Consider the following 16056-nt stretch of genomic DNA (forward strand, 5'->3'; position numbering starts at 1 on the left):
ATAACTTCAGGTTAAAACATTGCAATATACACAGAGCAATCCACAGTTCAGCACTATGCTTGATGCCATCCATCTCCATCCAGCAGGAATGCTCAATCAACAATTCTCCTAGCAACTGCATATCAAGGACACCCCAGGGTCTTCCCCACCCAAAAATGCCTTTAAATATTAACTTGTTAACAAGGATACAATTGGTGATCCCATCCCTTTGCCATCTTGCTTCCCAGAATTTCTACTTAACTGGATTTCTGCTTGGGCTTGGACTCTGATCTGCAGCACTACATTCTGGACTATCCCGACTATGCTGTTTCCAAATGATGACAGGATTTCTAAGATATTCTAACTGCTTTAGTCACTCTATAGCCTATCTTCCAACAAAATGAGAAAAACTGAGAGACTTATTTTTTGTATTCTGTAAGAAAGCACTGAAATGGAGCATTATAGCAAATGTTTGTAAAAAATTGAGAATGGAGATTTATATGGTTAAATAAATGACCCATAAACTATTTAATGGGAATGGCACAGTTGCAGTAATGCTCTGTCTCAATTTGTACCAAGTTTCAGCTGGAATAAGTATCCTTGGGTCTCATATCTTCCAGTGGAAAATAAAAGGCTTGCATGCATTTGAGGGTTTGTGAGAATGTTGGTGGCTAGAGTAGAGTGTAATCGTTTATTCATGGTTTTCTGAGGGCCAAGCCTACACCCATTATATATTACAACAGGCCTAATGTATCTTTTGTGTCTAGGAGAGAGGGGATTGAGGGAGCGAGACTGCTGTAGACTGGGAAAGGAGGGCGGGCAGGCGGCATGTGTGGGAAGGGAGAGGGGACTGAGAGAATGGGACTGAATTCCCTGTTATAAATGTCACACATGCCACTGCGTGGAAAATGGGAAAAGTGTGGGTGAGAGTGAAGCAAAAATATTATTCCGAGGGAGAGACAGTAGTCATACCTTTAAGGAGTTGTTGCTTAATGAGCTTTATTCTGCAAAGAAGCAATTTTCAGAGTTGAGGTCCTTTTGAGAGTAACACAAGTCAAGTTTAATTCTTATTTTCTTGCTCTTAAAATAAATATTCATGTGTTCGTAGCTGCAATGGAAAGCAATGCTTGAAGCAGTTATCTTCCATCATCTGTTCCATGTGCTTCCATCATCAGCTCATGCCCCAAGTTATTAAAACAGACTGCATTGTTCTGGCTGAATTTTCTTGGCAATCTCACAAACACACAAAAAAAAAATCCACAGAGATGTTTAGACAAAACTCAGTCTTCCATCAGGATAAGAAAAAAACACAATTTAGAGGAAGCTCAAATAAATTCCACTGCATCCCGAACAAGATACTCCGCTGCTTATAAATAGGTAAACATTCTTAGCAGATAGAGAATAAATGGTGCTACATGTTGGCAAGAGAAAGGCTAGTGTGCAGCTGTGGAAGCAAATCAGAAGAAACAAAACTATGTGTCAGCTAGAAATTCAGTTCAGAAGGGCAATATCTCTGCACTTGTCAGGATAGTTTCATTCATTTTTTAATGTACATTATGTTTTCATATTAGAGAGAATACTAATAATTTTTTTAGATGACTGGAGATAACTAAGACAATTATTAAGGTTAATGTTGCGCGATAAGTGAAATTTTCATTTTGCTAATATTTTTGCAAAATATATATCATTTGTATTTTCATAGAAATATTTGCCATTGATTTTTATTGGAACATTTTCACACAAAAACTGAAATTTTTTGGGTGTATAAGTTCTTTCAGGAAACTCATCAAAAACAGTTAATGCTCAGGTCAGTAAAAATTTAACATGCATGGTATAAAACCACGTAATGGGATATGCAATAAATTTTGATAAGTGTATGTTAAATTTTTGCTTCACTAGGAGGGCTTCAATAGTAGTTGGCATTATAAAAAAAATTGCTGCGCACGCTAACTGAATGTTGAAATCCACTCTGCTGACTAGCTTGATGTGAAAGAGATAGTTAGCTGGGGTGGGTCCCCAAAGAATGTGTGAAGACCGTTAGCATCACAAGCCCCCTCCTGCTCTGTTTGCATTAATATGCATTGTAACATTGGTTACATTGAAAAACAGGACTAGATTATAATATCCAATAGAAATATAGTTAATAGGCAAATAAGTAGGAAGTAGGTTTTTGCCTTGGAGTCACAGTGAACCAATGCCTTCCTTGTTATGACAGAGGGCACTATGCTGTCATGATGTTTATTGAAAATGTTCCCGTGCATATCCCTTATAAATGCAAACTGGTCATTGTTAAATTGGACCTGCTGAGAGCTATAGCTTTGCATTGCTAATGTAAGAGAACTTGTAGTTTACCTGTAAAATGGGTAATTACTTTTTAAGAGAGCCCTTCTTCTTTTGTAAGGTATTGTGAGGCCAGTATTCAATGTGTCATTTAGTTAAGGAGCTATCTGGCTAAAGATAGTTGGATAACTTGTTCCTTATATTCAGCTGCATACATGATTCAACTGAATATACTTGCTTAAAGTTATCCGACTACATATAGCCGGATAACTTAAAAACCTAACTGGTTATGTTTGGACCCTGCTCCCGATAGGGCTTTTACAGGTTCGGGGAATGGGGGAAGATCATGGGGGGGGTTGTCGGGGTACAGTGGTCAGTTTATCAAGATGTGGTAGATGGGAGTGAGCAGGCCTGGCAGAATTCTTGCAAATCCCGGTGGAGGGGGGAGGGGGAACGTCCATAGCAGGAAAGGTTAATGTGATCAATAAAGGAGGTGATATGGGGTGAGTATTGCATGGCTACTATGGCCTCTGCAATTTGATAATAGGGATGAGAGGAAATTGGGCCACAAGGCCCTGTATTTTTTTTTTCTGGTGCTACTTACCTGATATCTTTTAAAGATATCCAGATAGAGATAGCAAGTTATCTGGCCAAACAAGGCTGGAAAATTTTAGACCTGCTTGGAATATGCAATGTTTGGCTATGTTAGCCGGATAACTCAACCCCTCCCCAAAATGCCCCTGGAATGCCCTTTTATCCTGCTAAATTATAGCCAGGTAAATAGTTATACAGCTATAATTTAGCTGGATAAGAGGCTGAATATGCCACATTTGCCATTTAGGCGGATAAATTATGAGTTATCCGCCTAAATGGCTTATGAATATTGACCTCTGTAAGTTTGTTAATTAATTACTACTACAGTCTATAAGTCAGTGAGTGAGTTGGCTAATTGCCATTATCTCATAGTTATACATTTTGAATTCTCAAGTAACTCTTTATTTTCTAAATGTCACAAATTTAATTGAGCAAAATATCTCTGCTGGAAAAAAACAAACAAACAAAAACAGAGGCTTTGCAATCAATGAAGTAAATATATAATTTATGTTCAATATATTTTATTTTAAAATTCACAAATACAAGTAAGCGAAGTGTGTTAGTTTCTTACACACCTCGCAGACAAAAAAGAACAGTAATCAAGAATAACCCCAAAAAACATCTTTGAATCCTAGAATCCCCCTTTCCCTTTCCCATACCCATACCCACCCCCTCCCAATATCTTTGATAGACAAAGACAGTAAAGAAAAATGTCTAGTTATTCATGTGGAGGGATTTAGGACTAAACGCTTAGCTCTTGGAGGAAGTGATTGAAGATACGAGTTCCATGTAGTTAAGAAGGAACATTGTCTTTTAAGAGATGTTAGTGCTGTTCTGCGATCCATTTGTAACATATCGTGTAGTAGATTGAGGCATTGCCAAAAAGAAGGCTGGGTGGTGAATCTGGCTAAGAACAGTCTTCAGCTTGCTCATTCGTTGGAATACCTTGGGGTTCGGTTCGACTCGAAGCAGGGCAAGGTTTTCCTGCCGGAAGCGCGTATTCAAAAGTTGATGGTACAGCTGCGTCTGTTGATGAACGCTTTGTGCCTGGTCCTACCTGCAAGTACTTGATTTAATGGCGGCAACCCTGGAAGTGGTGCCATGGGCAAGGATGCATATGCATCCTCTTCAGTGCTCCCTGCTGTCTCGGTGGCACCCGCAGTCTCAGGACTATTTTATTCAGCTCCACCTGCCGATGGAGGTCTCCTCCCAACTGCAGTGGTGGCTGCATGTGGATCATCTGAGAAAGGGAGTTTCCCTAGCATCACTGGACTGGTTAGTACTCATGACAGATGCAAGCCTCCATGGTTGGGGAGCTCACTGTCAGGAGCTAACAGCACAAGGGCCCTGGAATGCAGAAAGTGTCTCTCCAGAACATGAAATGACCAGAAGCCAGGGCGTTCCGGTTGGCATTTTTGCAGTTTCGGTGGCAGCCTACAGGATCAAGTGGTCCGGATAATGTCAGACAGTGAAACAACTGTGGCTTACATCAATTGGCAGGGAGGCACCAAGAACCAGCAAGTGTCACAGGAAATAGATCAACTTATGGAATGGGCCGAAGTGCATTTCCAGATGATCTCAGCCTCACACATAGCAGGAAAAGACAATGTAAGAGCAGACTTTCTCAGCAGGGAGAATCTAGACCCAGGAGAATGGGCATTGTCAGATGAGGCGTTTCAGCTGATTCTAGATCACTGGGGTCTCCCATTTATAGACCTGCTGGTGACTTCTCACAATGCGAAAGTTCTGCGATTCTTCAATCGCAGGAAAGATCCAAAGTCATTGGGGATTGATGCCCTGATGCAGGTGTGGCCAGAAGACAAGTTGCTGTATGCCTTTCCTCCCTGGCCCATATTGGGTAGATTGATTCGAAGGGTCAAGTGCCACACAGGAATGGTGCTCTTGGTTGCTCCAGATTGGCTCAGGAAACCGTAGTATGCGGATCTGTGGCAGCTCCTGGTGGACTTGCCCCCTCGACTTCCAGCACACAGAAATCTGTTGCAGCAGGGACCTTTTCTTCACAAAGATCCGACTTGATTTTGTTTTATGGTATGGCTCTTGAAAGGGCTCGCTTGCTGAAGCATGGATACACTGCAGCAGTGATTTCCGCCTTGCTAAAAGCTAGAAAGTTCTACACTTCCTTGGCCTATGTGCAGGTTTGGCGAGTATTTGAGGTCTGGGGTGAAGATCGAGGTACTCTTCCTTGATTGGTCAAGATCTCGCCTATTTTGGAATTTTTGCAGGATGGCTTGAATATAGGCTTGGCCCTCAATTACTTAAAGTTACAAATAGAGGCTCTCGCCTGTTTTAGGGGTCATCCAGATGTGGCCCATTTCTGAAAGGCGTAAAGCATCTTTGTCCTCCTTTGCAGTTTCCGGTACCCCTATGAAGTCTTAATTTGGTGTTGGATTTCTTAGCGGGCCATACGTTTAAACTAATGCGTAACCTTTCCTTGCAGTTACTGACCTTGAAAATGTTGTTTCTTGTGGGAATTTGTACTGAATATAGAGTTTCTGAACTGCAGGTCTTGTCTTACTGGGAACCATTCCTCCAGGTGACTCTGGGTGGTCTCTGAATTTCATTTGAATCAGTCCATCTCCCTGCCAACCCTGGACAGAGAGAGATGTAGAGGAGTATCGTCTGCTGCACCCTTTGGATGTCAAGAGACATATCGTCAGGTATCTGGAGACTACTAAGCCTTTACGAAAGACAGATCGCCTCTTTGTCCTTCACAGTAGTACTAGACAGGGAGAGCCAGCTTCATGGAGTACAATAGCTTGCTGGATTAAAGAGGTAGGCACAGCTGCATACGCTGAGGTTGGAAAGCCATTGCCTAGTCAGGTTAGGGCTCATTCTACTAGGGTTCAGGCAGTATCATGGGTGGAGGTTAGTCTGTTGTTTCCCTTTGACATTTGTCAAGCTGCAATGTGGTCCTCTTTACAACTTTTTCCAGGTATTATTATCTGGATGTGCAGGCCTTTTTCCAGGTATTATTATCTGGATGTCCAGATAATAATACCTTTGCACGTGTGGTTTTGACAGGACTGTGGGCAGCCTCCTGCCCTATTCGGAAGTAGCTTGTGTACTTCCCACTGGTTCTGGATTCATCTGACCAGACGCTAAGAAATAAGAAGTTACTAATTACCTAATAATTTCCTTTTCTTTAGGGTGGTCAGATGAATCTAGCTTCCTATTCTTGACTGCCAAAGGATAGTGTTATGGTCCTCCTGTGGGGCTAGGTGTTACAGGGATTACTGGTAAGTGTTCATCCAGCCCCTAGACTAGTGTTAATACATTTCTTGTCTGAACTCAGTGCTTCATATTGGCTAAATATTGAAATGGTTATCTGTTTTAATTAAGTTTTTGCTAGTCTGTCCACAGTTGCTTTTGAAGAGAATACTGGCAGGCTGATATTGTTGCTGGAGTATATGTACTGTGATGTTAGTTTGCTCCGGCTCCATCTGCAGGTAGAGGTGCATAACCCACTGGTTCTGAATTCATTTGACCATCCTAAAGAAAAAGAAATTATCAGGTAAATAGAAATTTCTCATTAAATAAGATTACTACATATTTTAGCTTTATTTAATGATTGTGGCTCAAATCAGCTATTATTGTCTTTTTAACTTAGCAGATAAATACAATGATGGTGTCTCCTAGTGTCTGTGTGGATTTTTTTTTTTAAGTTATGATTTGAGAGAATAGGAGCCATTCATTTATGTTTCTTAAAATTTATAAAGAAAAGGCCTAAAGCCCTGACTGAGGGGTGGGGGTCTTAGAAAGTTAAGAGATTTGTTTTTACTTCACATTCAGTGGTTGATAAATTATCTTAGTAGTTTTTGAATTGTGGTCTAAATGTGTGATTTTTGTTGGGAATAAGCTTTTCTCTGGGAATAAAAATTTGGAATAAGCTTTTCTCTAGGAATAAAGATTTGAGTTTTTCAAGTTATCCACATTTCCTTGAGTTGAAGGGATTCCGTTGCCAATCCAGCAATAATTGGGAGAAAGAGTGGATATCCAGCTGGTTCCATACCTAGGAGGAGAGAGGAGTGGAGTCCTCACAGTGGTGCTTATAAACAGCAAATAGCTAAGGAGGTACCCACAGGGTATAATGGAGAGGAGAGGAAATAATTGGATGTGACTTTTGTCTGGGTTCACTCAAATGTACTATTTGGTAAAATGAAGAATTTTTCCAGCAGGTGAAGGTTCAAGAGGTGTCAATGTAAGTGTGAGGAACAGGAAGGTTCTTACCCAAAAGGAGATGGACAAAGTGGAAAAGTATATATGGTGCCTGTGGGAATACTTGTTAAGAGAATAGATCTGGAGAAAGAAATCTTGTTTAGGAGCAAAGGGAGAGTAACCCCAGTGTGGTGCCCAGTCTTGAGTTCTAGTGATCTGCTGGAGAGAGCAGACTCTTTTTTGCAAGGACAGCAGATCATCTGGAAGGAATAGGACCCCCTAAACCAGAACTGGAGAAACCTGCAGCCAGTGTATTAGATAAAGGAGAAAACATTTTTCAGTCTGACATTGGGGCCTGAGAAAGAAATAGGTCCTTGTAATGATTTTTTTTTAGAAAATGCTTCTACTTGGTGACACAAACTGCATGAGAGAAGAGTGAGTAGCCTTTGTGATCTTTGTGAACTATTTAAGATGCTGTTTCTCCTGTGTTTTCTGCATGTTAGACTATTTTGCTAATTTTTTTGCCTTTTTACTAGCTTTTGATTTTGTAGACTCAATAATTATTTTCTATTGTTTTGGAATACACCTTTTGGTGTGGGCTACATTTTATGGTGATCCCCTTAGGCCCACAGCTGAATACTGCTCCCCATAGCACAAATCCATGCATTCTTTCAGAGGCTGTAATCAGTTGACTTGTGCTCAGCTATTGAGTTTGGTGGTCCGTGGTAGGGATGTGCAGAGCAAAAGTTTAAGTTCTTATGTCCATATGTCCAAAGGGGGTCCCATTTGCGGTCAATATGGACATAAACAGAATTCAATGAGTTGAGTATATGTCCATATGTGCAAATAAAAATTTAAACCCCTCACCCTCCTTAATCCCCCCCCCCAAGACTTACCACAACTCCCTGGTGGTCCAGCGGGGTCAGGACGCCATTTCTGACCAGCTTGGGGGGGCCTCCTGACCCCCTCAAGCTGGCCAAAAGTTCCTTTTGGGCCGAACGAGCGTTCTGGCGCGAACCCGCGGGGAATCATGTGACGCCGCGTCACTCCGACGTGGCGCCGACGTCACGTACTCCTCGCAAAGGATTTCAGAAATGGCGACCTCACTCCTCGCTGGATCACCAGGGAGTTGTGGTAAGTCTTTGGGGGGGGATTAAGGAAGGTGAGGGGTTTAAATTTTTATTTTGGATCAACAATCGCGATTTCCAACTTATTCAACATAGCTATGTTGAATAAGTTGGAAATCCGATCGTTTATGTCTCATCACTTTTTTAAGTTAAAAAAAAAAAAAAAAGTAGCGTTTTACATTTATGTTCAATACGAATGCACACCCCTAGTCCGTGGGTCTCTCCTGCCGACACAAGATGCCACCGACTTCACACATGGCTTTTCCTAGGCACGTGCACATCTGATGTCGACAGACTTAAAGGGCTCATGGTGGGAAATTCCCCCGGCTCCCTCAGATGACATCACAAGCCTTGGACCATAAAAATCCTTGTCTCCCTGCAATCCACGCCTCGGTAATAGGTGTCCTGCAACTTTAGTAAGTTGCCTCAGCATTTCTCCTGCATTCCTTAGTTCCTGGTCTTTGTTGTCTTCAGTTCTGGGTCTTCATTGTCCTTGGTTTCAGTGGTCTTCATCTTCAGGTCCTCGTCAGTCCTTGTGGTTAGTTTTCTGTGTTCCTCATCTCCTTGCCTGCCCACCTGTGCTGCTCCTCATCTTCCTGCCCTGCCAATCCGTCCCACCTTCCCTTAGATGTACTTCCCGGTATTGATCTTGGCCTGCTTTTTGGACTCCGCTTGAACTCTGCCTGCCACTGACCTCGGACCGCCTCCTGACCATTCTTGAACTCTGCCTGCCATTTACCTCAGACCACCTACTGGCCATCCTCGAGCACTGCCTGTCTTTGACCCAGCCTGCCTTTGACTTCATCTACATAGATCTTCTATTCATCAGTAGAGGCCCCCAAGACCACCCAGCTCCAGTACCTGAGGGCTCAACCTAAGGGGGAAGTGGGCTAAGGGAAAGTGGGTTAATAAAGGCGAAGCTCCAGCAGGGCCTCTGCCTCATTTAATTCTGCCAGCCAACAGTGTTTTTTCGGGGGCTTCGATTTTCGTTTTAGTGCGCACTATTGGGAGTTAGTGCGTGCTAACTCCCGATAGCACGTACTAACGTGGCAGAATTAGTGTGCACTAATTCTGCCACATTAGTGCGCAGTATCAGGGGAGTTAGTGCTCACTAAAGCGAAAATGAATTTTTTCCGGAAAAAATTCAATCATTTTTCGGTTTTCCCGAACCATTCCGAATAAGGCAATTTCGTTGAAATTTCCTAATTCGGGAAAAACGATTGCACATCCCTAGTATCTACTGAAAATCTCCCCTACATATATGCTTGAGGTGGCATATGCATGCGTCTGTATAAAGTCATGCACACATGTATGCATATATAGCCAATTTTATAATACACACTATTACGCGCATCTATGTGCATATGTTATAAAATCGCTGTATCCTTGTGTGCTACTTGGCAAATGTGAGCTCATGTGTGCATGTGTGCGGGTCTTAAAATCCACCTCTTTATTTCCCAGGGTAGACAAATTCATTTATAATCTCATTTCAGATGGTCTCTGATTACAGCATCAGTTGGAATATTCCTGCAAAGCCCAGGCAACAGGATCATGTATTCATACCCAAGAGCTGCCTTTAACATAAATATTTTAGCCATTGAGCCATATCAGAAAATATCTTTTCTGTTGCCTGGAAGGCCAGAACTGTAAAAAGCTCTTGAATTAACCAACCGCAATGTGTAAAAAATGTCACAGGGGAACAGTGTTCCCTCTAGGGCAGCGGTTCTCAACCGGTGTGTCGCGACATACCAGTGTATCGCAAAGAACACGCAGGTGTGTCGCCACACTTCCCGGTCCCCCGCTGACCCAGCTGCTCCCCGGTCCTCTTCCGCCCGGGCTTAAAATGCTGACTGCGCGGGCGGAACGTGCAGAACAGCTGGAGTCAGTGGCACCGGCATGGTCTCTTCTTCCCGCGCCCCAGAAGAAGAAGTGGTGAGCAGCGGGTGCGTGCACCGGAAGAAGAGACCATGCTAGTGCGGGCAGTGTTGGCCTGAAGAAAAGAAGAGAGGCAAGGCTTGAAGGATGAGCAGCGCAGCTCGAAGTAAAATAAGAAACAATAAGGAACAACGTCAGCCCCCACGGCCGATGGGACTCCTTTCTCCACAAGGGCTGAAAAAGGTTGCTGCTGCTGCTAGTTCCGGGGGGGCGGGGGGTGAGAGAGTGAATGAGCATGTGTTTGAGATCCTGTGTGTGTGTGTATGTGTGTAAGTGAGATAGCATGTATGTGAGCCTGTATATGTGAAAGAGAGTATGTCTGTGATTGAGAGCCTGCCTGTGAGAGAAAGCATGAATGTAAATTTATGATTGAGAACCTGTATGTGTAAGTTTGTGATTGAAAACCTGTTTGTGTGAGTCTATGTGTATGATTGAGATCCTTTGTGTGTGAGAGAGATCATGTGTATGTATGATTGAGATCCTTTGTGTGTATAAGTAAGAGAGAGCACATGTGTCTGTGTGTGACTGAGAGCTGGTTTAGGTGAGGGAGCATGTGAGTATGTGATTGAGACCCTGTTTGTAATTGAGAGAGAGAGACCATGTGTGTCTGTGTTGATTGAGAGCTGATTTAGGTGAGGGAGCATGTGAGTATGTGATTGAGAGCCTGTGTGTAAATGAGAGAAAGAGAGGACATGTTTGTAAGCATGTGAATGAGAGTCTGTGTGTGAGAGAAAAAGACAGCATGTATTTATGTGATTGAAAGCCTCTGTGTGTAAGCGTGAAAAGATAGACAGCATGTGTGTAAATGTGTAATTAAGAGCCTATATAAGTGAGAGAGAAAAAGCATGTGTATATGTGAGTGACTGAGAGCATGTGTGTATATGTGTGTGATTGAGAGCCAGTGTGAGAGAGAGCGCTGGTGTGTGACTGAGAGAGAGGAGAAAGTTACAAGAAAACCACCCCTCCTCCTGCTAATTCAGAACAATCTCAGGACACCTGGATATCAAACGTTCCCAGGTATACAGAGCAAAATATTTTTTGTATCCTTATTATTTTTCATTACTGGGTCTTTGTGTCTGCTATTTTGAAATATTTTATTGGTATCTAGAAATTTTTTATATGAGTTTTTAATTATTGGATATTCCACTCATCAGCTGTTTCGAAATGTTCTTTTTGTTAGTATGGTTTTACTGCTCCTGATTTTATATTTCTTGATTTGTTTTATAAGGATGGGTGATGTTTCTTTTTTCCTTTATTACACTGCATACAGAGACTCTGGCTTGTTGCAGTTTCCAATTCAGTTTTTTCTGCATGCTTCTAGTTATGCGTTTTGGTCTCTTTATTCTTTGTTAGGTGAGGGTCAGCACATGTGATTCAGGTGAGATTTTCTGCTGCCGTGTAGTTTCTGTGTAGGGCTCTATAGCAGCCTGACTTGGTCCGTTTTTGTAATAGGAGATGTATTGGTGTCTTAAGGCCTGGTGTAATATTTTCAGTGTTGCCTTTTCTTAGGTAAGGTGGTTACTGTTTAAGTGCTGGAAATTGGTGCTGTTTTGGTGTGGGATGTTTACCGTTTATGCAATTTCTGTTCAGACAGAATATGTATCATTTCCTTATGTCATTCTTAGCAATAAAAATAATTACCGGACCTTTACTTTTTATTTCCACTGTGAATTGTAGTGAGCAGTGTGTCACACGTGAGCGTGGCCTGTCAGGTGTGTCACGATGGGAAAAAAGTTGAGAACCATTGCTCTGAGGTATGTACTCCTGCAGCTATGCAGCATGCCTCTGGCAGCTGAAAAATTAGCCACTCAGCCTATTCTGCCATGCTGTCACAGGACCTTGCAGGAAAGGCAGCTAGTACATATCTTGCCATTGCTAGCAAGTCTTTACTGTAAGCATTTTCAGAACTTTCTCGCCGGGGAAGGACTATGGAAGAAAAATGGCAGGGGGCAGATTCTGGAGAAAAGAGGATAAGAAGTAGAGGGTAAATACGTAGGAGGCGGGGAAGAGGCAAAGAGCCAGATGTTGGGGGATGGGCTTAATAGCATGGGCAGATCCTGGGAAAGGAGGAGAAAGAAGTTGTGGATGGAGGAAAGACTGAGAAATAAGAGAGTTGGTGGAGGCAAGTGTGAAGATCTCATTTGATCTCTACCAGAAGGAATGATCCATTTACTGGATGGGAGGAAACAGAATAGTTAATGAGGGTTTGTAGCTCCCCCATGTGGGAGCCTAGAATTGCCTGCTCTTAGACTATATAAACCACTGCCACCATTTTAAGGTGTGGAAGATTTAGTCAATCCTTCCAGAGACAGCATGTCCATGGCTGTTCCCTGGTTTTTGTTTATTTTTAAGGAGGAAGGCCTTTGGGATCTCTTGGATTCAGATCTGGGTTCAGAAGTGTTATGGGTTCAGACCACACTTATATCCTGCCCAAGGACTCTGACCTGGGGGGGGGGGGATAATCTCATAAAAACAAACACAATTACTAGGATTATACCTTGGGGCTTGAACCCAGGAGCTTATCCCCTACACAGAGAGCCACACACAAACTTGGATTCAGTATGTCATGGTTCCAGGTAAGAAAGTAAGTTTATTTGAGTGATAGGAGGATAGAACAAATAAAATCAGATCATATAGAAAAGTAATGGTAGATAATAACAATTGCTACACAGATATAAAATGCTTACATTTCCAAAGGATCAACCATACCATCACATCCAGGGCTCTCTCTCTCCTCTCTTTCTCGCTGTCTTCCCTTATAACCTACAAACGCTTGCTAAAGCAACAGCATTCCCTCCCTCTGAGTTCTTATCGGTTTTCAGAAACAGCTGTGCGGCCTTCATTCTCTCTCTCAGGCTTTAGTATAAGTTAATTGCTAGTTTTCTCATCATAGACTTAGTGGAATAACTAAATAAACACTCTTGCCTGTTCATAAACATTTCACAGTGCAAGACAGTAAACAGGAGTTCACTCAGAGGTTGGCCTGTGGCTATCAAACTAGTCTGTGTCTGGGTGAAAACTTTGAATCTGTACAGCCTATCCTCTTTATGCATCCTTAGCAAAAAGTAACAAAAAATGAGTCCAACGAAAAGGGAGACAGAGAGCTTTCACCTTTTGAAGGACTGTGACTGAAACCTTGCAGACCTCATCTGGAAACCTGATAATTTTTGTGTTTCCTCAGATAGGAGTTTTTCTACCCTCCTCATCTCATATTTTGGCTTCCCCTTTTTAGAATTTTGTTTTACAATATGTCTGGTCTCAGTGTATGTCAACCAGAGGAATGATATCTCTCAACCCAAAAGCACAGGTGGACTGTAAGGAATCCTGGAGAGAAATGGGTCATCTTCCATTCCTGCAGGAAGGAGGAGAGAAGGAGATTTTGTGAACCCATCCTTAAGTTCACTATCATCTCAAGGAAATAATGAGAGAAGAGGAGTAAATCCCTAAAGCAGGATAAGGGAGAGGACAAGAGAAGAACAACAGGAGGAGTAGGAGAAATTGTGACTTTATAAACTATGACTAGATTGATTAAAAATACTTCTTTATCAACTGAAAGGGAGTTTACAATCTGTCCTAAAATTAATTGGAAAGGAAAAGCAATTGGACTTATTGATTTGAATTTAATTAAACCAACAAAATAAATTGAAAAGTTTGTAACAACATATTTTGAAACAATGTAAAAATTAAATTGGAAACCACAATTGCGTCCAGCGTGCTTCTTGCTGTAGTTTGCAATTAAATGCTTGTCAATGCTGTTTACAGTGAACTTTAAATTGGGTTTTGACTTGAAGCAACACAAGGAGCCTTGAAGATCATTCTTCTCCCTGCTTAGGAAACCCTGGAATGTCAGAGAAAAATTAACATCATGGGAGACTTGAACATAAAAGACTATGTTTGAGGTGGGTTTCCTGGAACCTTATTGGGGACTATCAGCCCAGGGGTTACACAAGGAGTAAGAAATGTAGAAGGATGGGAAGGGAGGCAATATAAGAATCAGTGCTGATGAAGAGATGGAGGAATAGGAAGCGGTACTGGAGGAGATAGGAAACAGAGAAAAAGAAATGCAAGGGTAGGAGAGAGGAAATGGAGTGGAAGGATAGCTGAGAAAGCTGAAAGACATGAGAAAAGCTAAAGAGAAAAGAAGAGATGGTCACAAAGGGGAGGGAGATGAAAGTTGAGAAAGGAAAGATGGCGAGAACTAGGGAGAAAGGAGGAGAATGATGGTGCTCAGGTTCTTGGTGACAGCAGCAGTAGGTGCCAGTGCTATAGTACAAACAGCACACAGTAGAGGAGGAAGAGGGTAGAACTCTCCCCACTCCACCCCATGCTCTATGTACACAACAGTGATGCACACTTGCACGTCCCTGGAAAAAATTCAAGGGAAACTTGCAGGGAATGATGTTGCTTAATGCTGACAACAGTAACCGAATTACCAATCTGGTCTGGATCCTCTGCCTACTAAAGCTCAGGTCACAATCACTCTAAGCCAGAAAACTCATTAAAGTTGATGATTGGTCCTACTAACATCCTGGCCTTAGAAGCCCGAGCCATACATGTGGTTGATATTATCAGGTATCCTTTTAACATGGAGATTCATCCAGGGAACAAAGCAGTGATGCTTGGCAAGCAAATTTATTGGACAGTTCTTTTTTTATATTCACAAAGAAGACAAGATTGATTTTCTGAACTTTTCAGCTTGAACTAATTTACAGACACGTAGCTAACTCATCAAATGCTAATATAATATGCATCATTTCCTGTTTACTAAAATGAACCTGTGGGTGTCTGCTCTGTGTCTTTCAGGGTAAACCTGGAACTGTTCACTGCCAGTGATGTCATGAAGCCATATGTGAGAGTTGTTCACCTACAGCAAAATGTTGCCTCTTTGGCTCACCTTCTTATTAATACCAGTCACAGTGGATTCCCAGTGGTTTACAAACCTGAACCAGAACATGAAAACGTCTTCCTGGGAACTATTGGACGGTAAAAAAAAACAGTGCTGCCCTATTTCTCGGTGCTATATTTCATATTTCATATATTTCATATTAGTCACTTCAGTTGACTTACCCATAGTGTGCCCTAACACATAGTAATAAACAGCCTACAAATGTTAAAGTAGTAAGTTATTAACTGAGTCTAGAAAAGAATTACAAACTCATCCACAAACACAACACACATATGCAAAATATAGTAGAGAGAAGAACAATTAACCCAAAATTAACACTACAAACAGTTTAAATACGTTGAGAAGGCTTCAAGACCACGGAGAAATAGCAAGGCAGGCCTGCCAAAAGAGCCCATACCATGATCACCAGTCTTTAGCTGAGCATACATTTTCATTTTACTGCTGTGATATATAATTATTGGTAATATTTTTTGAAAAACAAATGTATGTGAAAGCCAAGCATTAGTATAACAAGAAATTCCAAAGTAAAAAAAATTCTTTCAAAGGTACTTAACTTTGGAGAGATAATAACTGACCAAAGGTTCTGATACCTACCCAGAACAGAAGCAAACATCACTATAAAAGTAGAGTGTGCATATAATGATAATGTGAGAATACACTCCCACCCCACATATGACCACAGAAAGCCAATCACAACATGTAATGATGAAAAAAGGAAACATATTTTAATAACAAAACAGTCAAAAATCAATGTCCATATTGGTGGTTGTTGCTATGTATATCGTCTGTAGAGCCAATGATGTACTGCTGAAAAATGAAAAAAAAACATATTTTTCTTAAAAGAACACAGTTAGGGATAGCCACTGCTATTAATTTCATCAGTAGCATGGGATCTTCTTAGTGTTTGGGTACTTGCCAGGTTCTTGTGGCCTGGTTTGGTCTCTGTTGGAAACAGGATGCTGGGCTTGATGGACCCTTGGTCTGACCCAGCATGGCAATTTCTTATGTTCTTATGTTCTTATCAACCATTCATACCCATTGGTAACACCATTTTAACTT

At 41.7% G+C, this 16056-nt stretch overlaps 1 protein-coding gene across 1 annotated transcript in view; it reads left to right on the plus strand.

Annotated features, from left to right (window-relative positions):
* Window positions 1-16056, plus strand: part of LOC115083383 (chloride channel protein D-like) — a 472614-nt gene that overhangs the window by 251354 nt on the left and 205204 nt on the right. Inside the window, exon 13 of the mRNA XM_029587184.1 lies at window positions 14895-15074. Within this exon, the coding sequence (XP_029443044.1) occupies window positions 14895-15074 (180 nt within the window). The remainder of the gene's footprint in view (window positions 1-14894; window positions 15075-16056) is intronic.

This window comes from Rhinatrema bivittatum, chromosome 2 (genome assembly GCF_901001135.1).
Source record: "Rhinatrema bivittatum chromosome 2, aRhiBiv1.1, whole genome shotgun sequence".
NCBI classification, from domain to species: Eukaryota; Metazoa; Chordata; class Amphibia; order Gymnophiona; family Rhinatrematidae; genus Rhinatrema; species Rhinatrema bivittatum.